The 26,191-nt window shown below is 50.8% G+C and overlaps 2 protein-coding genes across 9 annotated transcripts in view; one reads left to right on the top strand and one right to left on the bottom strand.

The window, feature by feature from the left end:
* The window catches only part of MTHFSD (methenyltetrahydrofolate synthetase domain containing), a 28,204-nt gene extending 17,404 nt beyond the window's left edge, over positions 1 to 10,800 (bottom strand). The window contains exons 1-4 of one of the 8 annotated variants that reach the window (XM_087870397.1): positions 10,702 to 10,800; positions 7,101 to 7,204; positions 5,590 to 5,703; positions 1,969 to 2,082 (exon numbers count right to left, since the gene is read on the bottom strand). In XM_087870397.1, coding sequence (XP_087726523.1) covers positions 1,969 to 2,082; positions 5,590 to 5,703; positions 7,101 to 7,204; positions 10,702 to 10,717 — 348 coding nt within the window. In that variant the 5' untranslated portion in view covers positions 10,718 to 10,800. Of the gene's footprint in view, positions 1 to 1,968; positions 2,083 to 5,589; positions 5,704 to 5,735; positions 5,850 to 7,100; positions 7,205 to 8,079; positions 9,655 to 10,652; positions 10,682 to 10,701 lie in introns of those variants that run through there. The other 7 variants (XM_045772668.2, XM_045772667.2, XM_087870399.1 and 4 more) reach the window with 7 other exon arrangements.
* A 12,158-nt stretch (positions 10,801 to 22,958) lies between these two features.
* On the top strand, positions 22,959 to 25,850 carry FOXC2 (forkhead box C2). Its single transcript, XM_045772788.2, has one exon. The coding sequence runs from the start codon at positions 23,481 to 23,483 to the stop codon at positions 24,984 to 24,986; it is 1,506 nt and encodes a 501-aa protein (XP_045628744.1). The 5' UTR covers positions 22,959 to 23,480; the 3' UTR covers positions 24,987 to 25,850.
* The last annotated feature ends 341 nt before the right edge of the window (positions 25,851 to 26,191 follow it).

The following is a 26,191-nucleotide window of genomic DNA, read 5'->3' as shown; positions in this document are numbered from 1 at the left end:
CAGACAAGTGCCCCGCACTGGAGGGTCACTGCATGTGGTATTACACCTCGTCTACAAGAATGTGACAAGTCACTTATGGGATCAGTACAGGGGGTTGGTTTGGGGCCTCTCAATAGTCAGACCATAGTCACCGGCCCACTGTGCCCCACAGTGGGAAGGCCGGCTTTGCTTAATCTCACAATGGCCACGGCAGCTGGCATCTCACACCTACGGCCCACATCCTCAACCCTGTTTTAATCTGCTTGGTGCCTGGCAGCCTTGGTGAGCAGACTCCTGTGTTGAAACGCTGTCCATCAGACTTCCTCCTCCCTCCCTTGGTCAGCTTCACCTGCTCTGTTGGCCAGACAGAGTGTGAGCAGCCAGGAGTCTCCCTGATTCTCCAAAGTCTCATTGGATTCCACAAAAACTCAGCTGACAAACATTTCTGTTTGCCCATGGAGATGGTTACTGGAACACTGAGTTAGAGGATAAACAGACACCAAGATCACACAGGTGGCTGGTGGCGAGGTGATAAGGGACAAACTCAGAGACTTATCTGCCAAAAAGTAAGGCCGCATGTGAGTCCCCTAGAATTGACCCACACAGGGGCAGTATTTCTGCCACTAAGCTCTAGCAGCGTAAATAATGACTGCACCATGACGCACACCTGCACATAGACGTGGCTCTAAGAGCTTCTCTCCCCTGTGCCATCAAGAAAACGGAAATGTCCTTTTCAGGTTCCAGTGTCTCATGTGCTGACAGAGCCCAAACTCCACTGCTCAATCCCCAGTGAAGTTCAGTCATAAGAGCTGGTCCTGCTCTACCCTGGGCCCAGCCACTTTCAGGGACACGTGTAAGGGACAAGCCAGTGCCAGTGCATCACAGGAACTACTGCCAACACAACGTGGCGGTCACCTTTCAGAGGGGAGGAGATGCTGTTAAGGGAGACACAGACCCCTACACCCACCACAGGCACCTGTGAGGGACCCTTAGATACACTGACCTAGACCTCAACCCCAGGAAGGCAACTGCTGGGACCGTCCCAAACCTATGACTTCTGAACCACAGAACACACTCCCTGCTGGCTCTGGGTAATGTGAGCTCTCGTCTGTGGCCCACATGTGCCAACTGCAGACGATCACACAGTTTGCATTTCTGAACACCAACCAGAACCGTGATTGTCTCTTATTTTTCTTTTATTTTCCCTTTGCACTTTTTTCTACACATATTTCACTTTATTACACGTACTTTTGAACGCTGTATCAAATTCTATTTTTGAAATAAGGTTATCAATAAATAATAATAAACATTCAATTTTTAAACATCAGACTTAAGTGGAAAATCTTTTTTAAAAAGGAGTATTTTGATGCCCTATTTTTTACTCCCAAAAGATCAGGAATTAAATGACCTGCATCTAGGACTCTGAAAAAAGTCACCAAATTCTATTTCTTTATCTGCAAAATACAAGACAAATCCCACCACAGGGCACCTGAATGTAGTATTTATAAACTTCAGTTTTACTACATCGTAAACACTCAAGAAAACCACATCACTGAATCACTAAAGCCATTATTCAGAACTGGTGAGGCAATTTCCAATCCAAGTATTTTGGAAATTCCTCCGAGTCCCCAGTTGCTCTGGTGGCACTTAAGAAAAGGCTATGGGCCACCAGACTATGGCACAAGTTAACACGAGAAGGCACCAGAGCACCAGATAACTCATTTTCTCTTCATTTTGAATAGAGAATATACAATCTGCCAACTTGGTGCGAAACAGAAACCAGGTGACTCAAACAGAACACACGCATTCATGGTTTTTCTACTTGGCTCCTTCACTGATAGGATTGCTGAACACTTTCCCATCTCTATTCATCTGGCTTTGTGAAAAATGAATTTCAATTCTGTGGTGTATTTTATGCGTTCTAACTCACCAGAAGTCTCGGCTGAGAACAGCGCTCTCCTTGGGGGTGATGCTGCCTCCTGCACTTACCTGAGAGGTGGCACATTTTCTCAAGATGTCTTTAGTTGCCCCGGGAGGTGGTGTGATCTTATTAAATAACCCCGTTCTCAGTCGTGGTGTTGGGACCAACAATGTTTTTTTGCTCTTTTAAAAAAAGACAATCAATAAATTACAAATTTAAACATAGGAAATTCCTTGCATACGTTAACATTTCAGGGGCAGAAGTAAGTTACTATTATTGGCATCTTTTGGTGTGTACCAAGGAAATGACTTCTTTGCAAACCCAATTAAATGCATGGTGTTCAATCTTACTCAGGGCCAGTACTTTACCCCACTTAGGATGAAGGGGCAGTGCGTCGTCAAACTCCTGAGTTCTACTTTACTTGCCGCTCAAAATCACTAGATATACAATGACAGTGTAAATCCAAAGGAAGGTCCATTCTCATTAGAACTCCAACAAGGACCTTCCTGTGTCCTCCCCTCCCAGCTCACACACTACACTCACCATGTTTTGTTTTTGTTTTTTTTAAGATTTATTTATTCAAGAGAGAGCAGGAATGGGAAGAGGGGCAGGCGGAGAGCAAGGAGCCCCATGTGAGGCTCAATCCCAGGACCCCAGGATCATGACCTGAGCCGAAGGCAGATGCTTAACCGACTGAGCCACCCAGGCATCCATAATGCTTTCATTTGAAACCTGCATTTCATGGTCTCAAGCCTTCATAACCAGTTTGCTTTCAATAAGTTCCAGTCTCAGAGATTAGTACTCATTATAATCGATATTTTATATTGTCCTGAGTCCACAGCCCCTTTTCTTCTATTTTGTTCCCAAACACCTTGGTGGGAGTCCCACAGCAGGGATTCGCAAACTGCAGGTTCCCAACCAGAAGCTGCAGCCCCTGGGCACCTGTGAGAAAGGACGAGAAGCTTGCGGGGGGAAGGGGGGGCAGGCACAGCAATGTGCTTTCACAATCCTGCCAGGTGATTCTGATGCCCAGGAAAGTTCCAGAACCACTGCCACAGGCATCCCTGAAGATTTTGCCAGGGCAGGCCATAAGTCAATTGTAAAATTACAAAATCTTTGGTGTAAAAAGAGTATATTTCAGTTTTTGTGCAGGAGATGACAGCCTGAGACAAATATAAGACCTGTAAAATCACAGGTTGGCTTCCTTAAGGCCATGAGAGAAGTATTTCAACACAAGGCATGATCATGTGCTCTTTCCTTTGGAGTGTGAAAGAGGTTTGGGGGCACTAGCAGTCTGAAGATTCTGGTGTACTGTGCATTATGCTGGTTACTCCCTCTTTTCTGGAAGCTGCTTGTACTTTAGAATCACCTGGGGAGTGGGAGTGCAGACCCACTCGAAGCATCTGATTCAGAACCTGACATCAGCAACAGATAATTTTCAAAGTTCCCTGGGTGGTGCCAACATGCAGCCAGGGTTGGCAAATGCTGGCCTGGCCAGTGGTTCTTAAGGTACCATCAGGGTGTCTATTAAAAACAGACTGGAGGGGCGCCTGGGTGGCTCAGGCGATTAAGCATCTGCCTTTGGCTCAGATCACGATCCTGGGATCCCAGAATCAAGCCCCACATCAGGCTTTCCGCTCAGTAGGGAGTCTGCTTCTCCATCTCCCTCTCCCCTACTCCTCCCCCCTGCTCATGTGCACTCTCTCAAAAAAACAAACAAACAAAAACAAACAAAAAAACCTTTAAAAACAAAAAACAGACTCTAGAAACCTCCTGAAGGTCTGGGATTGAGCCAGGAAACTGTGTATCTCCAAACCCGGGCCACTGTGTCCCCAGGCATGGACTACGGCCATGTGCATCAGGGTCCCTGCCTACACTTAGGTGGTGCTGTGGATCATGCAGGTTTACCTGCTTCCCACGTGATCTTAAACCACCAAAATTTGTTTCCAGAAACACGGAGGAATCTGTAGCCCTAGAACGCAGGGACCACACACATCTTATGTCTTTTTCACCACTATATCCCTGTGCCCAGCAGAGAGCCTGGAATACAACAGATTCTCAAAGCTTGGCTTTCTTTCTCCTGAATAAACAAAGAGACAGTGAGGACCCTGTTATTCCATCCTGCTACCTGGCTGCGGTCCTCCTACAGAATGTCTTGACTAATCTCCCACGCACTCAAGGCTTTGATTTGTGCTCTGATGGGCTGACTGGTAAGAACCTCATACATGCAGACAGCCGGCTCTGGAGTCACAGTGTGGGTTGGAATCCCAGCTCCATCATTACCAAACAGGGGACTTGGCCAAGTCACTTGACCTCTCCGTGTCTAGCTTATGCCACGTCATATGGGAACAGAGATCACTCCTACAGGGCTGTTGGCTGAATGAAATGAGGTCATACGGTGCAGTGTTCAGACAGAGTTTTGTCCTCACACAAGGCAACCACTCACTTCGGGCTCTTCTCTGCTGTTATTATTTCCTCTACTTCATTAAAGTGAATTACTGACTGGGAAATACAGCTGGCAAGAAAGAATGCTTCCAGAGGGCCTGAATGAGGTGCTCCTCTTGGGGCTGAACTGCAATCAGCAAACAGAATGATCCCCTACACGCAATCCTTGAAAGAACCAGAGGAGGATTCCTACACCCTCCTCATTCCCTGTAAAATCACTTTCTGGCATTCTCTTCTCCACACAGGCTGCAAGGTGCACTGCGTGACCAGGGCCCCCCAGGAGCTGTGGGAAAGCTGAGTGGCGACACAAGGCATGGTCACCTAAGGAGGAATTCCGAAGATCTGGATTCACCTCATCAGCAGTAAGTTGTCTCAGCAAAAGCAGCAGCAGCTGTTACATTAAATCAGTGCTGATATACGGATGTTACTGCTTGTATGGTTTTGTTTGTACTTAACTTACAGGTTTACTGTGGTTTTACAGCTGCATTAAGAGCTATGAACATTTACATTTATACCAAGTTTTCTTTCTTTCTTTTTTTTTTTTTTTTTTTAAAGATTTTATTTATTTATTCGACAGAGATAGACAGCCAGCGAGAGAGGGAACACAAGCAGGGGGAGCGGGAGAGGAAGAAGCAGGCTCATAGCAGAGGAGCCTGATGTGGGGCTCGATCCCATAACGCCGGGATCACGCCCTGAGCCGAAGGCAGACGCCCAACCGCTGTGCCACCCAGGCGCCCCTATACCAAGTTTTCTGTTTATACTCATTAAATTAAGTTAGTGAATTTAAAGCAACCCTGGGGGAGTTTGGCTGGTTTTTTTTTTTTTTTTTTTTCCCTTGAACAGGGGCCTATGTATGTAAGTTAAGAAACACCGTTCTGATTTATAGATTTTGGGGACTCCACCAGATTTCTTACTCACGGGTTATCAAGTGTCAAAGAATTATAAAAGTAGCAGAAGGAAATAAACATAACCTTTCCCTTCTGATGAAACAGATCAAAGACTGCCTCAAGATCATCGTTTTGAACGTCCTTTATCTTTGAATTTAGGAACATTCATGACCTCTGACAAACAAATGAAAGACTTCTGGACTGTTCCTGGAAAAAAACAACTCCAAGGGTACGCCCTGTGTGGGAGGGAGTTAGAAGCACCATCCTTCTAAATATAGGAGCTGCACACATTTGCCAGTGACCGGGAGAATGCATTTTATCAGTGGCCGGGGCTCTGGCTCAGGAAAATGGGATTACCTGCAGCGCCAGCAGCCGAACACCTTCCAGCGGTTTATCCGGGTCCACTTTAACTTCCTGCGTTCTGGCAAAAACTTCTAGGTCTCTGATGTTTTGGCAAGCCAGATAAGAGCCCTAGTCAGGCAAACAGACAGAGCTGCACTTACGTCGAGGACGAAGAAGCGGGCATTTGTCTGGGGGGCATCAGGGTTGACTTTAACGGTTCTGGCCGTTGTGAAAGCTTGCAAGCGTGGGAAATGCTCAGCAGCACGAGAAGCACCCTGTTTTCAAATGCAATTGCACATTACTGACAGGACAGCACGATCCTGGGCCTACTGCGTGCGTGAGCAGATTGGTCTAGCATCTTACCCAGACAAGTGGGGTGCACTAAGTATGAGACAAGATCTAGGAGTCGCCCAAAGAAGTCTGGGAAAGCAGTCAGGGTAGAAAGGGGCTAAGAAAGCTAGCCCCAATTTATGTTAAACCAAAATAAAACATATATTCAAAAAGGTGTAGAAAGTGTATAGTATGATGAATTTTCACAAAACGAACACACCTGTGTAATAACTGCCTAAACCAGGAGTATATTACCATTAACCCAGCATTTCCATCCCTCTCCCAGCTGGCTCCTTTTTAAACATTTTTTACTGATTCTGGCCCTCTTTCTCTTTTCCCTGTACTCCATGTACATTTCTCTCCCTGGGATAACAAGCACTAAAGCAAAACAAAGTAGCAACAAACACATACAAAAAGAACAGTTTTATAAAGGTACAGGATGGCCTCGGAAACCAGTTTAGCTGAAGACTGGCGAAGGCTGGGAGCTTGTTTCCAAGAAGCCAGGCACAGGGAGAGAAGTCCAGCCAAAATGGGGGATGATGGCAAGTAAACGAGCCACACGTGCTTTGGGCCTGATAGAGCAATCAGTGTATTTCCAAAAAGCACTTTGTTTTCCTTGTGGAAAACATGCATGCTGAAACTATGAGCTGTGTATGTTTGCTCCTTCAAGCAAATTTGTTTCCTATGAACAGTGTCATAAACAGACATCTTTGATTACCTTCTATTCTGAACAGTGCGGAAACTGAGGCCTGGAGTCCATCAGAGACCAGCGAGGCCTTCCTCTTTCCAAAGGCAATGGCCGGGGCCCCCTCTCAGAGGCCATCCCTCCTTGCTATTGTTAAGGGAGCTAATTTTCAGCAAAGGGACCACCTAAATAACGTGCTTGCAGTCAGGACGGATCTCTTACTCCCTGTGAAGGGATGAGCAGTAGCTGTGGCGTCACCTCACGGCAAGCCACGACCAACCCACCAAACCTGCACAGACGAGCAAGAGGCCATGAGTGAAGGTCAAGGAACACAGACGAGGGATATCTCGAAACACAAAGGACATGCAGACCAGTGGTGTGGATTTTACACCACTACTCAACGTTAGCCCAACTCGGATCCACCACGAAGCAGGACAGTAACTGCATTACTAACTCTCTCATTTAGGAATAGCCTGTTTTCCTTTTGAATGCTCCAGGAATGCTTCAGTACCTTGAAGTTGGGAATCCTGTGATGAACAGGCCGGGGAAAATCAGCTAAATTTTGTGATTCCATGTAGTCCCAAATCTGTTCACGAATGTCCTGTTTGGAAACACCTATGGCAACAAAGAGTGGGACTAGTTAATGCAGCAGAAAGGAGTCCTGCCTCAGGCGCAGGCCTGGTGCTGCTGGGGGCCTGCTCCAGCTGCACCCTCAGCACGCCATCACACCAGACCAATCCAGGGCTTCTCAGCTCTACAGCAAAAAATCAGGGTTAGTGATAAACTCACAACAAATTGCTAAAGTCCAAAAACAAGAGTAAATTCAAGACAACCCAGGTGTCTGACCGAGCTCTACTGAGCTGCAGCAGCAGGAGCGGCAGAACAAAATGTAAAGTGAGCCACATACCCAAGCATTCCTCGGGTCTTTGCTTGGAAACGCACATTCTGTTTGGTCAAGGCACTGGAGTCCTCAGTCCAATTAATTTCGACACAGCTATGATTAGTGCACGCAGACTATAAATCCAGAAAGCTTGCCTTAAACCTAAGTGCTTTGTAAACCACCTATTATTTTGGATTACCAATTACAATCCCCTTTATTAGTATAGTAATTTCTCATTCTATACCCAACTTTAGAAGCATATTTTTTGGCAGCAAACATTCTTTAATTATTTGATAGGAGCAGTTTTAATAAAATGTTCATTAATCATGTGTTCCTCTTGGGAGCGGAGAACTATAAAAAGCAGTTTCCAGTTAGGTAGAAAAACATAAGACCAGCACTTTCACAAAGACGTATTTTTAAAATATTCACTGAATTTTCATTTTCGTTGGTCTTAAAGGATATCCTCATACTTGTACAGAAGTCTGTTTCACATCACTTTACCTACTGATGTTTTTGTAACAATCTGTCATGAAGCCAGCAATGAGAATCATGAGGCAAGGAACTCCCCATGAGGAGTTCACTCACTCACTGGTAAATTCTCAACACCAACCTGCCCTCCCTGCCGAAGCTGGCAGTGAGAGCCGACCTCTTCCTTTCAGACGACTCGGTGTTCACGGCAGCCAGCTGTGCGGTTCTACACGCACTGTGTGGTCGGGGCACCTCTCAGCATCTGAGTGGGAAGGAGGGGCAGGTATAACCTCACAGGTCCTCAGTCTTCCTTAAATGAGTGCAGGACATTGAAAAGCAACCCAAGGGAGCAGCCCAGGGCCAGAGACAGCTGGGAATCACCTGGATGGGTGGTGCAGTGGGGCTGGCAGCTGGCTTCTCACCAGACATTTCTGCTTTGTGTGGCTTTGAATCATGTGAATCAATTATATTCTAAAAGTTTATTTTTCATAAACGGATTTTGAAAACATGCAGAGGGAACTATATTGACAAGCCTCTCTCCCCGCTGCCTGCTGGGTACCAGCTCCCTTTCCCCAGGGCAATCAGCGCACCCGTTTTTCCTCCTGAATTCCTCCCTACCTCTGGCCCACACAGAAGACACTTCCTGGCATGTCCTTTACCTAAGGTGGTGCACTACAGAGCACACACTGCCCTGCACATTGGTGTTCTTGCCAAACAGCTTGCAGATCAGCCCAGGTGGTATACAAGAGTACCTCCGTCCTTTTCTGAAGTTGCACAGTGTTCCAGTGTAGGGACAGGCCAAAATTTACTCAGGAAGTCCCCTTCTGAAGGGCAACAGGTGGTTTCCAATCTTGTTACTTCGTCGCCTGCCCATTTTACCTCAATTTGGTAACCCTCCACATGTAGTTCTAAGGCATAAGGGCCAAGAGCTAAAGGCTTCCACTAGCTACGCCCTCTGGCTAGGCCTGGATCTCCTCGGCATGGCATGCAGCCCAGTCCCAGAGCCTCTTGGAGCTCACTACAAACACCGCTGGTGCCTCCTGCTCCTAGCTGTGCTACTAAGCCTCTCCAGAAATCAAAACTCCAGATTTGGGTGTGCTTAGGGAACACACATCTGTAAGATGCAGCCTGTGTAGGCCCACACAGCCAGTTTCCAGCACTTGGCTTGTTCTTTCCTGCTGGGAGCTCTGCACTGAAGGTGTCTGCTGCCAAATCTGCTCAGCTCTCTGTCCCTTCGACAAACCCTCACTCTTCAAGGCTCGGCTTCAACACCACCTCCAGGAAGCTTCTCCTCCGCCTTCTGCTCCACTGCCTGGGGATCCCTTGGTCACAGGGTCACAAGGAGCTCTGGCCTACAACGCCCTGCTGCCCACTTCAGCCTCACCTCCTATCACTCCTCTCTGTGGATTCAAAATGTGGCTCAAGCACTACTACTCCCTGCTTCCACACACCTGCCTACCTCTTTCTGCCTTTCAGGCCTTGGTACCTCCTCTCCCTTGTCTGCCTGACACTCCACATCCCACTGGAGGTATTTAGAGTGCCCAGTCACAGGCAGCTGTCCCTCCTTTAGGAACCCAGAGAACCCTGTTTTTTTCCAAACACAATTATGTTGATACAACTTTAAGGTTCTTACACTTACTACTTTCACTAATAATCCATAGGTGCTACGATATTCCCAACACCATGCAGGATACTGTGTGGGCCACAAGAAATGTAAGAAATTGTGGCCCTCGCTCTGGAGAATCAATCAATCACAAACATCTGAGTGACTCCCATTTAGAAAGCAGTAATGCTGATTGGGAGGAGCAGGGAGAGTAAAAGGGCACATCCTTGCCCTTGGAAAAGTTATAAAAACATTGGAAATGATTAGGATAATAAAAGGCGACCTATATTTGTGTGAAATGCCTGAACCCTGTTGTGTAATTGCCTATTTACTTCCCTTAACAGGTTGTGGGCTCTGTCAAGCCAACGAGGGTCTCACCCATCCTTTCACCTCTAGCTTTGAGCTCAGTGCCGGCACTCGGCAGGCATCTGAATTAGCAGCATCTGTGGACGGGCTGTTGACAGCTGCACACTGGCGAGAGCAGAAGTGTGCTCCCCGTGGTGGAACCTGGCTTTAACAGACTCCGGCTCAACGTGGGCTTCAGTACTGGCCATTATCTTTGCCAAGCAATCCCGCAACAATCACCAAAGCTCTTCTCCACAGAGGCTGACCTCCTAAAGCCCAGGGGCCATGAAGCAAGCCTGGGCAGCGCCTGGCACAGCGAGGCCTTGGAAAGCATTTCAGACGACAGGGATTAAGCGGCCCGGCGGCTAAGCTGGTTTCCGCTCCTGCCCCACCACCAGCTGTAAGCCTCAGTCTCCCCGCTGCACCGTGGGGCTGCTAATGCAGATCTCACAGATGGTGCTTACGATCGGCAGGGGCCCACGGACACCACCATGCGCAAAGCAAATAGCCCTCGTTCTCTTCTCCCCAGGACTGTCACTCCGCCGGCAGCGTCGGGCATCAGGGTCCGAGACCGCCGCGGGTTGGACCCCTAGCCCCGCTCAGACCTCTCCGCGTTCCCTCCCGCCTGTCCGGTGATCCCGCCCGTCCGAAAGGTCCCCCGCCGACCCCTCACCCGCCCGGCGGCCCCTCACCGCCCGCCTGCCCCTCAGCTGGGTCCCCCGGCGGCCCCTCACCCGCCCCGGCCCCTCACTCGCCCGCTTGCCCACCGCTTGCCCCTCAGGTGGGTCCCCGCCAGCCTCTCCCGCGGTTCCTTACCCGTCCTCAGCTCCATGGCTACGCAGTCAGTGAGCGACGCCTCCAGTAGCCGAATCCGGCGCGGCGTGACGTCACCCGCTCGCGCGCTCTCCCCGCGCCTGCGCGCTGACCGCGAGGCGGGGGCGGAGGCGCGGAGGCCTGGAGGGCCCAGTCCGGGGTGCGCATGCGCGTGCGTCTCCGCGGCCAGGGTGGAGGGGCTTGCCGGGGGAGGGGCTTGCCGGGGGAGGCTGGTGTGTTCGTGGAGCAACTCAATGTTGAGCGCTTGTTCCCAGGGGACTTTGTGCGGAGCTGAGGCTACCGAGGTGAAGAAGCCCCTGGCGTCTCCAAGCCCACCGCCGATTCCAACATACCCCATCTCCTTTTCTGTCCCTCCCCCCCTCCCCCCGCAGAGGCCCCCTCCTCTGGAAGCCAGTCTTGATTGCTCCTCCAAGATGTTTTTTCCTCTCCTCAGAGACAGACCAAGCGCTCGCGCTTGGGTGTGCGTCTTCCTCAGCTGTGGACACTTTAAAATGCCAGGTTGTAGGGGCACCTGGGTGTCTCGGTCCTAAGCCTTGGACTCGATTTCAGCTCAGGTCATGATCTGATGATCTTGGGATCAAGCCCCGTGTCAGGCTCTGCACTCAGCGTGGAGTCTGCTTCAGAGTCTCCCTTTCCCTCCTCTCTCTCTCTCTCTCTCTCTCTCTCTCTCTCAAATAAATAAATAAAATTTTTAAATAAAAAAGTAAAATGTCCAGTTGCTGGAGTGGGATTCACTGCAGGTGGGATGGTGACCAGCCTGGTTGCTGGATGAGTTGAGAAATACCCCTTGATTTTACCGTGGCCTCTGGATCTCCTAGGTACTGGAGGAACGTGGCAGCCTACCTTTGCTGGGTTGTATCATTCCTTCAACACGTAGGGTGTTGTCAGTCTAGGGGCTGGTGGCTGGGGAGACAGGGCTGAATAGACCCCGCCCAGTTGGAGCCCTCTCTGGGCTCCACTCCAGTAGGAGAGAAAGAGGCACATTCACGCTTTAGGAAGATGACCCCTCCTCCCAAAATGAGGCTGTCAGAAACCAAGTCAGAAGTGACCACCTCCCAATTAGTGATTGCATGCCGTTAGCAGCGTGCCTCATGCATCATAAGCATGCAAGAAGTGGCAGTTACTTTTCGAAATTGTATATCCAATACTTGATAAGGTCCACGCAACAAACTTGTGAAACAGACAAAGCATTTTAGTACTGGCTTCAAGATAGGGGAAACGAGGTCCTGGGTGTTGCAGCGCCTTATTGACGCTCCCGCAGAACTAATCCTTTATCCGATAGAACATAACCAATGACAATTACAAACGTGCCAGGCACCAGGTCTGAGAAATCAGACCTAAATACAGTCCTCACAACTAACCGTGGGCAGCAAATGTGACTGGCATTTTACAGGGGAGGAAACAGAGGCTCAGGGTGTTAGAAGAGCCTTGCCCAGAGCGGCCCAGCTGGGAAAGGGCAGCGCCTGTGCTTAATTACAAATCTCGCGGCTCCTGGTCCCCGCTCTACATTCCTGGGTGGTACTCGTGGCGTTAATACATAAAGACATTAACACACGAGTGTGGCCATGTCTCTTACAAACTCGCAAAAAGGAGTACAAAACTTTGCTTCGGACAATAGAAGGTTGTCAAATAAAATCTCTCAGGGAGGTCGGTGTCCCTTCCCAACTTTCAGGAAAACACAACAGATCTGTAGACAATATTTTACGCAAACAGGCCTGGCTGCAGCAGCGGAAACACGTGCAGGACTCACTGCTAGCCAGCTGTGGTCAGAGCAGCGCCCAGGGTGCTAACCAACAGCCCAAGTCCCTCAGGCAGACCGCCTGGTGCATCCCCCAGAGAGTAACAAGCCACCCACCGGGACAAACTCCCTCACTGGCAATGTCAGAAAGAAGGCGGATGTTCCCCAGGAACTTCCCCTGGGCTCCTTCATTCCCTGTTGCCAAATTAGAGGTGCTCCCAAAGCCCAGGCACTTAAAAGAATAAGCAGTTACAAAAGAGAGACCCCTTAAGAAGAAATTAGTTGGCTCTCCTGTAAAAAGATGTTCTAGAACTTTGACCCAAATGCTTCAAACTCAATCCTATATGTAAATTTGCACTTGGGTCACTTGAGAGTTTTTTAAAATAGTCTCAAAACAACCATATTAGGTTCACAGCACGAGGGAGCGGAGCGATCCCATACACCACCACTGCCTGCTCTGCCCGGCACAGCCTCCCCCAGGATCGACATCCCACACCACAACAGCACCTTTGTCACCATCACCTCTGACGCATCATTATCGCCATGGACAGAATGTTTGTGTCCCCCCCTTCGTATGTCGAACCCTAATGCCCAATGTGGGGGCCTTAGTAGGTGGAGTCTTTGGGAGGTGACAGGTCATGAGGGTGGAGGCTCCCTATTACAGTTCGTGCCCCTACAAAGGGCACTCCAGAGAGCTCCCTCGCCCTGCCCCTTCCACCATGGCAGGATGCAGAAAGGAGACGGTCATCTGTGAACCAGGACACGGGCTCTCACCAGACACAAAATCTGCCTTCACCCTTGCCAGCCTCCAGAACTGTGAGAAAGAAATGTTTGTTTAAGCTGCCCAGTCTATGGTATTTTGTCATAACAGCCTCACCTAAGGACACCAAGTGGACACCCAAAGTCCGCAGTTTACCGTAGGGGTCGCTCTTGGTGGTGGACATTCTATGAGTTTGGACAAATGTATAATGACGTGTATCCATCATTCTAGTATCACAGAGTGGTCCTACTGCGCTAAACATTCCCCGCTTGCCTATCCCCCCCGCCCCCGAGGCCCTGGCAAGCACACATTCTACCGTCTCCACGCTTGTGTCTTTTCCAGGATGTCAGAGTTGGAGTTGCACAGGATGGAGCCTTCAGATCACCTTATTTCACTCAGTGATATGCATGTAAGCTTCTTCCGTATCTTTTCAGGGCTTGGTAGCTCTTTTCTTCTTAGTGAATAACTGTCCATTGTCAGGATGGACCACAGTGTATCCATGACCTACTGAAGGACGCCTTGGTGGCCCCCAGGGTCTGGCGATGATGAACGAGCTGCTGGGACACAGTGTTTGGTTGACTTGAGAGTTTTACAGCTTGTCACGGCATTGCCTTATGAATTCCCACAAGCCCTTCAAGCCCGGCCAGCAGGAGCACATAGTGAGATAGGCAAGAGCATGAAGAGCTTGGCCACGGATCTCCAAGCTGTGCGATGCTGGCTAATTAACCCCACCTCTCTGGGCTTCTGTTCCCTCCTCCGTACAATGTGGGGAAGTGATTCCTCCATTAGCGTCGGTGAGAGGACAGAGCGGGCTGGTCCACTGGGAGTCTGAGCGCACCCAGCCCACAGCAAGCACGCTGTCATCGTCCCATAACCATCCTGTTGGACAGATAAGAGAAGGTGTTGAGAGGAGAGGTCCAATGATTCACCCGAGGTGCTGGGGTGCTGACAGCCAGACCTCTCCCCGTGTGTGCTTCTGAAATGCCAACATTCCAGCCCTTACAAGTAGGACTTAAACTATTAAACGCCACCTTCCGCTTTCTGCTCCCCGACTCCCCCTGCATCAGATGCAGCAGACGCACCACTCCTGAAGTGCTAAAAAGAAAAACACACAGAAATAATTTTAATAACAACAAAGACTGGTTCCTGAGGAGCTAGACGCTCCCGGGACCTTCCCCCTTCTGGCATTCCTCTGTCATCTGGCTCTGCTCCTCAGTTACGTGACTTGGCCCCCCTGGGATCAGGTGAGGCCGTCTGTCAGCACCTGACATTTCACGGGAGATTCCACTATAGCAAGATGACGATGCCTGAAGTGTCACAGTGACGGCTCACTATTCCTGCTGCCACCACCCAGGCCAAGGGTGTGTCACCATGCTTCAGACTGCAACTGTCTCCTGTCTCCCAATTCTTTTTTTTTAAAGATTTTATTTATTTATTTGAGAAAGAGAGAGAGAGAGAACACGAGTGAGGGGAGAGGCAGAGGGAGAGAGAGAAGTAGGCTCCCCTGCATAGTATGCGGGGCTCAATCCCAGGACCCTGAAATCATGACCTGAGCCAAAGGCAGATGCTTAACCAACTGAGCCACGCAGGTGCCTCATCCTGACTCCCAATTTTGTCCGCTTCCAGGTGCTGCCTCCTCCTCCTCCCCCTTCCTCCTCCTTCCTCTTCCTCATCCTTCTTCTTCCTCCTCTTCCCTCTTCTTCCTTCTCCTTCCTCCTCGTCTTCCCTGCCTCTTCCTCCCCCTTTCTCCTTCCTCCTTCTCCTCTTTCTTCCTCCTCCCCTCCGTCCTCCCTTCTTCCCCTTCTTCCTCCTCCCTCCCCCCTCCTCTGCTCATCCTCTGTCTTGCCCTCCACCCACCTGCATTCCCCCTGCATATCTTCCAGCTGTGACCTCACGGCTCCCTATGGCCTCCCACCTGGCAGAGCACACACTTCTCAGCTGGCTGTCCCGGCCTTGTGAGGCCACCAGCTCGCACACTCAGCCTGCTCTCTCAGCCAAATTTTGTCTCTATCAATTCGACTTTGCCCTTCTCCTCTCTCCTGCTTTTGTTGCTGTTTTTCCCATCCCAGAAATGCCCTCCCACACCCCAAATTGGCCTGGTGGCTAGCAGGAGGGAAGGATGGGGCGCCAAGAAACTCCTCTAACAAAGTGGGGATGGACTTGAAGCGGCCTTACTTCAAGGCACAAAGAGGACCTGCACTGGGTCTAAACAGACCTCCTCTGGGAGCTGGAGCAGGGGGAGGGCGGAGCAGTGCCTGCACAGGCTCTGGCATCCTTGGGTGAACCCAGATGCTAACTGAAAATATACACAGTGCACTGCAGTTACGCAACAGGGACAGCCGGGGGCCATTTGGGTCGCTTTTAAAATGTCCCGTTGCACACAGGAGCCAGCCGGCTTCTTCCCAGTACACGTATTCCCATCTTCAAACATAGAGCAGGCAGGCAGAGAGCCACAGTCATCCTCACCAAGGAGAAAGAGCAGCAAAGCCTGTTTTTCCAAGACATGTGGCTACCGGCCGAAGAAGCAGAGGGAGGGTTTCGTGGTCTCTGTGAGTGGGGAGGAGAGTGGGGAGAAGATGCTCTTTTGGTTTTAAAGTCTTCTGTGCTGTTGGGACTTTTAGCCATGTACAGTAGGACGCTCATTCTTTAAAAGTATCAGTGCAATTTCTTTCCTATTTTGAGCTGCCAGCAATCCACTGACACCTCTCCCACCTGTCACAGAGCCGAGTAAAGACCTTCTCCTGTTGTGCTCCCTTGAACTCTGAACTTTAAAGGTACCTGGTTATTCGGAGCCGTGTCTAAGACTTAATAGGTGTAGAATTGTTTAATACGCTAATCACGAAAAAGGTCTGTATGTGTTTTGCCAAAATAAAAGTTTCAGCCTGTGAGCCCTTCCAGGACAGGCTTGGAGCACTTGACAATGCTATCCCATTCCCTGGGCAGTCTCTGCCTAAAATAAGCACCGGCAAATGTTTGAACTGAATCCTGGGTTTCAAACACTGAATGGGGGACAAGGCCTGTGGTTAAGGCAGGAGGGACAGGGTGTTTCTGAAGCCCCAGGTGACATCCATTCGTTGAGTTTGGAGAATGGAGTCTGTGCCGAGCAGAGCAGTGGGGTGTGGTGGGCAGTGGCTGCACGACGCAGACCAGGTCCTGCCTGCTTTCCTGCTGCTTCTATCCTGGCATGGGGGGCGGGGTGAGGCTGAGCATGGACTAACAGGATCATCTCAGAGAGGGTAATAGTGAATCCGGATGGGGTGGTGTGAAGGACGGGAGGAAGCAGATGGGAGGTGAGGTCTCAGAGGAGGTGGCAAGGCAGCAAAGGATTGAGGACCAGGGACCTAGGCAAAAGGAACTGCACATGCAAAGGCCCTGTGGAGGGTCCAGGGTGGTCTGGCATAAGAAGTCCCCAGTGTGGACAGTCATGTGCAAAGTTTGGGGTCCAGCAGGGGAACGTTCTTTGCTTTCATAGGATTCCTAAAGGGTGAAGAGCATCCAGTGCCCACCGTGGTCTGACTCCTTTGGGGGAGCTGTTCTGCACCCCTGACTCCGTTCAGTCCTTTAGAGGTCCCCCTGGGGCCTCCCTAGCTTATTGCCACCGTGAGACCCCACCGTCACTTTGAAGCACTGCTCAAAGCTGCCCCTGGACTCTGATTCCAAGTCTGGCTTATTCCCTGGGGCTCAGAACACCCATCCCACACTTCCTCCCCTCTTTTTCTCCCTGCCCTTGTCCACACAATCAGAGCCCTGTCTGCACCTCCCAGGGAATAGTCCGCTTTTCACAGGCTGCGATAATGAGTCTATTTACCCCACAGGGTTAATTACAGGGTTTCCAGTGGTGATATAGAAAGCTGAAATTTCAGAGACATTGAGTCATGTGTGTTCAGAAGTCACGCCTGCGTGTATACACTATTCACTGTGTATATATAGTTATAAAATTATATATCTATATGTTTCCATTTAGACTATTTTTATACATATATAGAAGTTTCTATTTTAACTTTTTAAGTCTCCTCTAATTTCCAAGGTCCTGACCCTAATTCCAAAGTGATGGGTTAAGAGACCCAGTTCGATCTCGTGGCAGCTGCAAGACGTGGGCCAGTAATTTAAGGCCTCTAGTTGGAGCTTAAACCCTACCTGTAAAGTGGTGATATTAATAGTACTTACTCCAAAAGAGGATTAAAGGAGCTGTCATGGGCGTATCATCTAGCACAGCATTTGGCACACAGTATGCACACATTACACTTTGTTTTATACATCAGGGAGAAAATCTTGGAAAAGTCATGCATTCATTCAACAAACATTCTTGTGCACCTATCATGTGTCAAGGTATCACGCGAGGCAGTGAGACTGCAGAGAGAAATAAGGCAGTCGCTACCTGCCTAGAAAAGTAGGATGTGTGCGAGTGGGTGACTGTGTAACAAATGTGCCTGGGCATGGGGCAGACCTGTTCCCTGGGTGGGTTGGGGCCATGTGACTGGCACTGGCCAATGAGTGTTGAATGACAGGGATACGTGGCGCTGGAGGGCGGGACCATGTAATTCCCAGAGCAGGATCTCCCTCCCTTGCCCCTACTAGGATGGCAGGAGAGACAGCTTATGAAAACTCGGGCTCCTGAGTGACTTGGAGGAACAGAACCTCCGCCGAGCTGGGACTGGTTCAGCCGGAAGCCACGGAGACGTGGGGGTGTTTCTCACTGCAGTGTCCACCAGCCTCAACTGACCGATACACTGAGCAGGCAAATCACTCCCACAGCCATCTGGCTGAGCGCCCCTCATGTAACTAACTCTCTTTAAGAAGAAACCTATGTATATCTTCAACATTCTGTTTGGAAAACACCTACACTGCTCTACCGGATTTCTTGTGTCTTTGTATTAATTACCGCAATGCTTCAATTATAAGACAGAAAAGCTCCTTAAAGAATCAGCTTTTTTTTTTTTTTACTTTAACAACCACAAGTTAATAATGATAAAACGCACGGCTGTTGATTATTTTTCAGAAACGTCCAGAACACAAGCAGAAGGGATGCCCGCGCCAAGTTGGTCCCCACATTAAGTCTTGCAACTCCTTCTGTGGAAGGATGTTTGCTTTGTGTCACATCCCTTTTTAAACTTTCAGAGTAACAGAGGTGTTTTTCTCCCCCCCCCCTTTTTTTAATTTTGAAAAATTTCAAGGAACGCCTGGGTGGCTCAGTCGATTAAGCATCTGCCTTGGGCTCAGGTAATGATTCCAGGGTCCTGGGATTGAGCCCCAAGTAGGGCTCCCCGCTCAGCGGCGGGGGAGGGGGGTCTGCTTCTCCTTCTCCCTCTGCCCCCCACCCCCCGCTTATGCTCTTTCTCCCTCTCTCTTAAATAAATAAATAAATTTGGGACGCCTGGGTGGCTCAGTCAGTTAAGCATCTGTCTTTGGCTCAGGTCATGATCCCCAGGGTCCTTGGATCAAGTCCCGCATGGGGCTCCTTGCTCAGCAGGGAGCCTGCTTCTCCCTCTCCCTCTGCCTGCCGCTCCCCCTGCTTATGCTCTTTCTCTCTTTCTGACAAATAAATAAATACAATCTTTAAAATAAATGAATTAAGTCTTTTAAAAAAAATTCAAACTTACAGAAATGTTGCAAGAACGGTGCACAGCAAATGCCCACACACCTCAGGCTCAGCGATTGCTCTCGTTTGACATTTCAGGTGTGTCACTCCCACTCGCTTCTCCCCCACCCCCACCTGCAGCGGAATCTTTTTAGAAATTGCAGGGATGATGATACCAACCCTAAACACGGTGACGTGTACCTTCCAGAAACAAGGACATGTTCTTGCTTGACCGCATAGAATGATTGCACTCAGGAATTTTAACCCCGATGCAAGATTATTATCTAATTTGCACTCCAGATTCAAATTTTCCCAGGAACTCACAAAACTGTCCTTTATTAGCCTTTTAAATTTCCCCCACTCAGGATCAAGTATTGCATTTAGTTATCACGTTCCTTCCATCTTCCGAGCAAGGACAGTCCTCTCCCCTGTTACTATGCTGTTCCTGGCACTGCTGTCTGTGAAGAGCGCCGAATCGGCTTTAACTCCTGGGGACGGCCATGCTCGGATGGTTTTCATCAGGGACACGCTTGTTGTCCTGGAAAAAGATCATGGCTAGGAGGTGGGTTGCACTGGAGTTCTGCACAGCACCATTGATTCTGTTCATCCCAAGGGTTCAGCAGATCCCCAGTAGATTTTGGAAGCCTGGGATGGCTCTTATCCCTGGTCCCTTTCCCAAAAACCCAAGGTACCTCGTGAGCCCAAAGGGAGATGTTGAAAGGGCCCTGGGACAAATGTCTTGAAAACGGTGAGAGAAAGACGCAGTCTGCTTTCATTTGTGGCCTCTTTGAATTCTCTGTTCACCTCAAAAGCAGAAGGAGCTGCAGACGTGTTTAAAACCCTCCCTCTCGTTCAAGCCAATGCCATACTCGCACACCCAGGGCACCCATTTTCGTGATGCATCCCCCGAAACCCACAGCACACCTTGGGCAGAAAGACGGCTGGCGTGGGAAGACACCGAGGGACAAGCAACCTGTTCCACAAGCGGGGGGTTGAGGTGGGGTCGGGGGGATGCCTAGACTTCGAGCCACCGAAGAGACACAGAGTTTATTGGCGCGAATCTCCCTAGAGAGGATTTCTTGCCCCCGAGAAGTTTCAAAGACATTCCTGTTTTCCAATAGATCATGTTCTTGACACATTGCCTAGCTATGGAAAATGTTTTGCCTCTTTATCGTGCCTCACACAGTTTAGAGATTTTTCCAAGGCGTTATTCCTGCCGTGCAATGCTGCGGTGCGCCCACACGGGGTCAGCACTTTCCTGGCAACGAGGACGGCCGGGTTCCTTTTTAAAAATTTTTTGGAGCAGTTCCCCGATTGGCCTTCAGATGGCGCCAACATCACAGGCCGGCCCGAGCCGCGTCCAGGTGCAGGAGCCCGCGGCGCCGGGGCCGGGAGGCTGCACGGTGGGGGGACGTGTGCGAGGGCGGGGGAGTGACTTGAATTTCTCCGGCCGTCATCATCGCTCACGATTCTAGTAACACACAGGACTCTCTGGGGCCCGATTCCGCTCTCGGCGCCGTGACCACAAGATCAGGAGGGGAAGAAATCATCAATGAATTAGAAGCCCCCAATCCAAAATACCCTGGCAGGTTAAAGAAAAGATCGGAAATACGGTTTTTGCGAAGTCCAGGTGTGCGGAAGGTGTTGTTATAATAACCTGTGCAAACATCTCTCCCGGAGTCCTACTGAGCGGAGAAGAAACCTAATTCCAGGGGCAAAGGAAAATGTCTCTCTCACTTTTTCTATCTAGATTATAAGGATTTCTTTCCTCCCAGCCCCGCTCTTTTTTTTGTGGGGGGGGGGGGTAAAAATTTTGGCCACTCAACCTAGTGCTTTTCAGATGACATTATTTTAAACCTGGACACCCTTGTAAATACAAACTCAGGCAGAAACTGCCATTTTGGATCTTATTTTCCATGGTCCTCAGGTTTTTTGGGGGTTTTGCCCTGTGCTGTGATAAAACTTTTTTTTTTTAAGCACCTCATAAAAGCAGAGTGAATATTTCTCCAGGAAGCCTACAGACCGAGGAGTGTTTCTAGATCAATAGTCTGCATTTCCAGTAAAACTGTAAGAACTCGAGGTGCCTGCCATGCAGTCCAGGAGGAAGGCATTAAAAAAAAAAAAGATGGATCGGAACATATTAAAAAATAATTAAGTCGTAGTAGGGTGGAGGAACACTCAGACCGTTCACCTGTGAGCGGAGGACTGGGAAGCTTGATTTTATTTCGTTGCAGAAAAAAAAAAAATCAAGTTGGAGAAAGACTCAGAGCACCCATAAAAAAAATCGTGTTTCAAAAGTAGAATACTCAAGGTACTAGGAACCCGGTTTGCATTTGCCCTCTGATTTAGAATTTACCAGGAGGTAATACCATTCATAGATAATGCACATGGATATTTTTTTCTTTTGTCCCTTTACTGAAAATGAATGAGATGTCTCCAATGTCTTCTCTTCACCTCCCAAAGCTGAGTTCGGGTGGCTGGTCTCATGCCCTTTCCCTGGGAATCAAGTGAGCAAGTGATGGAAGAGGGGCGGGGTGGGCGGGTGGGGGGAGGATAAATAACAAAAGTTTTATCTTTGGTCTTCCCTACTCAACTGAGGGACAACTTCCAGAATTCTGACCAGTCTTTAGCCCTTCTTATGAGTGTCCTTCCCCCTTCGAGGGGAAGCGGGGAAGAGTGAGCCGAGTGTTCGAGGTGTTGGAGGAATAAATACTCAGTCCGCAGATAAACTAACTTTTCGGGGTACCCGGAGGAGAGGGGAGAACTTTGAAGGGCGAAGACTTCGAGTCCCTCCAGGTCAATATCCCGACTGCATAACCTCTGGAGGTGTCTTAACCGTTTGCCATCACTGACCCCCGTCCTTCCACTGAGCACTGGTGCCCAAATCACCTTATCAAACACCAACCAACCAAAAAAGACGACGTACAGAAAGTCAATTTGGAGAGTCCCTAAGGGGCTTTGCCGGGAGCGGGAGGTGGCGACTGCGCCCCGGGGTTGGCGATCCAGCAGACGGGGCTGGGGGCAGCTTCCTCGCCCGGAGCCCGCCCCGTGCCGCACTACGGACGCGCGCCTTGGGGCACAGACCCCGCGGAAAGCCAGGCTTGGGTTTCTCCTCGCCGGCAGAGGAACCCCGGCTCTGCCTGGGCCGGGTGGCTGGCTTCATTGTTCCCGTCCTTGGGAAGTCCGGGAGTCAGCTTGTCAAAGGGAATTTATCTCTGGGAAAAGGAGAGGCACTGCAAAGCTGGAGAAGGTGGACTGCGAACATCTACGCGGGAGGGGAATGCGGAAAATTAGCGGAATTATTCCACTCTCTTTCCCCAAACCCTACAAAATTGCTCACGGTGACCCGGGCGATTTACCGAATCCGCGGCGCACTTGAGGATTAAATTCTCAAGATACTGCTACTTTCCCCACTCCACCGCCTTTCCCCTATAGATGCCGCGGCCTGCCTCCCCCCGTGGAGGTGAGGGACATTCATTCAGTTTCTATAATTCGCCTCTAAAAGCTTTTATGTTATTCTTGACGGCCCTGAACCTGGAAACTCTCTGTTGAAAATTAATAATTTTTTTTTTTGTTTAGATGATGACAACATCCAGGGGAGGCCCCTTCCATACCAATCCAGCACGATTGCTTTGAATCCATTACACCTGGGCCCCGATAATTAGGAAATCTAATTATTCGCCTCATCACTCATTAATAAGAAAAATAGTCCCAGGGTCTTTGCAACTTGCAAGGTCTTTGGGGAGATATTTGGCTACATTAATCAATTCGATTTTATATTTCAAACTAACTTTATCTGCAAAGGAGCACGGGATTTTGGGTTGGGTTTTTGTTTTGGTTTTTTTTGTTGTTGTTTTTTTTTGTTTTTTTTTTTGTTTTTTGTGTTTTTTTTTTTTTGCTCTGGGCATGTAGGACCATGAACCAAAATGTGATAATAGAATAAATTTTAATAAGATATCACTCTTTTTAAAAAATCTTTTCAAGTTAACACTGAACTGCAGAAAACTCTGGTTCTGAGCATCTGGGTCTTAGAGCCGACGGATTCCGGCGCTCCTCGCCCTGATTGGTGCCAACTCCACACAGCTGCCGGGTTATTGGTCCGAAGTTCCCGGAGGGGGCGTGGCCGGAGGAAAGTAAAAACTTGCTTTCAGCAAGAAGACTTTTGAAACTTTTCCCAATCCCTAAAAGGGACTTTGCCTCTTTTTCCGGGCTCGGCAGGGCAGCCACTCTGGACCCCGGCTCGCTGACCCTCAGGGCTGCTTCTTTGCTGGGGGGCTAGGAGAGCCGCCTTCCCCCTCCTGGCGCGGAGAGAGCGGCCGGCCTCGGTCCACTGCGCGCGTGGCGTCTCCACTGCGTCCCCGGCCGCCAGCTCCGGCTGCCATCAGCCGGTCCCGAGAGCAAGCGAGCGAGCAGGGGCCGGCGCTGCGCTCGCCGGGGCGCGCCCTCCAGGATGCCGATCCGCCCGGTCCGCTGACAACGACCGTCCCTTCTCCGCGCGCAGGCGGGCGCCGAGTGCCGGCGCCTCCCCCACCTCGCCCCCAAGGCTTCCCGGCGCCCGGGGCTCCCCCCGCCGGCTCCCTTCCTCTCGCTCTCTCGCTCCCTCGCTCTCTCGCACTCTCTCGCTCTCGCAGGGCCTTCCTCGCGGTGCGTGCGCGCAGGCGGCGGCGAGCCGTCTCGGACGCAGCATGCAGGCGCGCTACTCTGTGTCCGACCCCAACGCCCTGGGAGTGGTGCCCTACTTGAGCGAGCAAAATTACTACCGGGCGGCGGGCAGCTACGGCGGCATGGCCAGCCCCATGGGCGTCTACTCCGGCCACCCGGAGCAGTACGGCGCGGGCATGGGCCGCTCCTACGCGCCCTACCACCACCACCAGCCCGCGGCGCCCAAGGACCTCGTAAAGCCGCCCTACAGCTACATCGCGCTCATAACCATGGCGATCCAGAACGCGCCCGAGAAGAAGATCACCCTGAACGGCATCTACCAGTTCATCATGGACCGTTTCCCCTTCTACCGGGAGAACAAGCAGGGCTGGCAGAACAGTATCCGCCACAACCTCTCGCTCAACGAATGCTTTGTCAAGGTGCCCCGCGACGACAAGAAACCTGGCAAAGGCAGCTACTGGACGCTGGACCCGGACTCCTACAACATGTTCGAGAACGGCAGCTTCCTGCGGCGCCGCCGGCGCTTCAAGAAAAAGGACGTGCCCAAAGAGAAGGAGGAGCGGGCCCACCTCAAGGAGCCGCCCCCGGCGGCGGCCAAGGGCGCCCCGGCCGGGCCCCCTCTAGCGGACGCCCCCAAGGAGGTCGAGAAGAAGGTGGTGATCAAGAGCGAGGCGGCGTCTCCGGCGCTGCCGGTCATCACCAAGGTGGAGACGCTGAGCCCCGAGAGCGCGCTGCAGGGCAGCCCGCGCAGCACGGCCTCCACGCCCGCCGGCTCCCCCGACGGCTCGCTGCCCGAGCACCACGCTGGCGCGCCCAACGGGCTGCCGGGCTTCAGCGTGGAGAACATCATGACTCTGAGAACGTCGCCGCCGGGCGGCGAGCTGAGCCCCGCGTCCGGGCGCGCGGGCCTGGTGGTGCCGCCGCTGGCGCTGTCCTACGCCACCGCGCCGCCCGCCGCCTACGGCCAGCCGTGCGCGCAGGGCCTAGAGGCTGGGGGCGCCGGGGGCTACCAGTGCAGCATGCGCGCCATGAGCCTGTACACCGGTGCCGAGCGGCCCGCGCACATGTGCGTCCCGCCGGCGCTAGACGAGGCCCTCTCGGACCACCCGAGCGGCCCCACGTCGCCCCTGAGCGCCCTCAACCTCGCCGCCGGCCAGGAGGGCGCGCTCGCCGCCGCGGGCCACCACCACCAGCATCATGGCCACCACCACCCGCAGGCGCCGCCGCACCCGCCGGCTCCCCAGCCCCAGCCGGCGCCACAGCCCGGGGCCGCTGCGGCCCAGGCGGCCTCCTGGTATCTCAACCACAGCGGGGACCTGAACCACCTCCCGGGCCACACGTTCGCGGCCCAGCAGCAGACTTTCCCCAACGTCCGGGAGATGTTCAATTCCCACCGGCTGGGGATGGAGAACTCGACCCTCGGGGAACCGCAGGTGAGCACCAACGCGAGCTGTCAGCTGCCCTACAGATCCACGCCGTCTCTCTACCGCCACGCCGCCCCCTATTCCTATGACTGCACGAAATACTGACCCGCCTGGCCCGCTCCGGCTTCGCCTCCCACACCCCGACCTCTCAGACAGTTCAGGCTGCAGAGACGCAAAAAGAACCAAAACATGCCCACCAGCTTTTTCTCAGACCCCGGAGCAGAGAGAGCACGCGCCAGCCTCAGCCCTCCGTGAAGCTGCAGGTAACTTTAATTCGCTGCCCCGTTTCTGAGATCCTAAGAAGCTCCCCCGTGAAGGGACGCAGCCCAGCGAAATGAATATTGATTTTAAACCCCCCTCCCATACCAGGATGGTTGTGCTCACTGCTCCAGCTGGGGTTTCAAAAAATTAAGTTACGGACCAAATCCCATAGCGACCCAGTAATGACTCTCTGTAGAGACTCCCATAGGTCTATGGGGGCTTCTACAGATTTACGTTTGTGCTGTGTGTAATTTTAAATTTCTCTAACCATGCTGTACAAATGTGTGGATTTGTAATCAGGCTATTTTGTTGTTGTTGTTCAGAGCCATTAATATAATATTTAAAGTTGAGTTCACTGGATAATTTTTCATCTTGCCCAACCGTTTCTAACTGCCAAAATGAAAATTCAAGAAACCTATGTGGGGTTTTTACCCCCTGTACACTTACGAGATACAATTCTTTTCCCGGTGGTAGGTCTTTTACAAAACAAGGAAATAATTTATTTTTTGTTGTTGTTGGCGGATAAAGAAGTCAAGTATCTGATACTTTTATTTACAAAGCGTGATGGTTTTGTATAGTAGAACCCTCCCCGAGCATTCCTAAAAGAAAAAAAAAACTTTAAAAATTTAACTTCACCTGTGTTTGTCTTATGTGGTCTTAATTGTTGTACTTACCTTAAAATAAACCCATGTTGTTTCTCTGCCCAAAGTCCGGACGGTGTGTTTGTGTTCTCGAATTTTTAAAAAACAAAGTGCATTCGCAAATCCACCTGTTTTGATTATTTTTGTTACACAGGTGGGTTAACTCATAGACGTACACAGAGGCTCACAGAGGAATGGGGGCACTCCCCTATTGTCTTGTTAGTGATGGAAAAGGCTTTCGATTAATTTAGATGCCACCCTGGCCTAGGCAGTGGAGAAACAGCCCTGGCTGGATGTGGTTGCCTGAGGGGCTGGGCACAGTCCTGTCTTTTGCTGTATATGCTTTTTGCTAAGATGTAACAAAACACGTTGATTGTCGAAACCAACAGCACCATTACATCTCAATGT

Source organism: Ursus americanus, chromosome 21, assembly GCF_024610735.1.
Source record: "Ursus americanus isolate L20-20 chromosome 21, mUrsAme1.1.p, whole genome shotgun sequence".
Classification (NCBI taxonomy): Eukaryota; Metazoa; Chordata; class Mammalia; order Carnivora; family Ursidae; genus Ursus; species Ursus americanus.
The sequence above is the reverse complement of the archived record's forward strand: the minus strand, read 5'-3'. Positions and strand labels throughout refer to the sequence as shown.

What these genes read in the sequence shown, in the direction of transcription:
- FOXC2 (XM_045772788.2), top strand. Translation starts at nt 23,481, where the DNA reads ATGCAGGCGCGCTACTCTGTGTCCGACCCCAACGCCCTGGGAGTGGTG.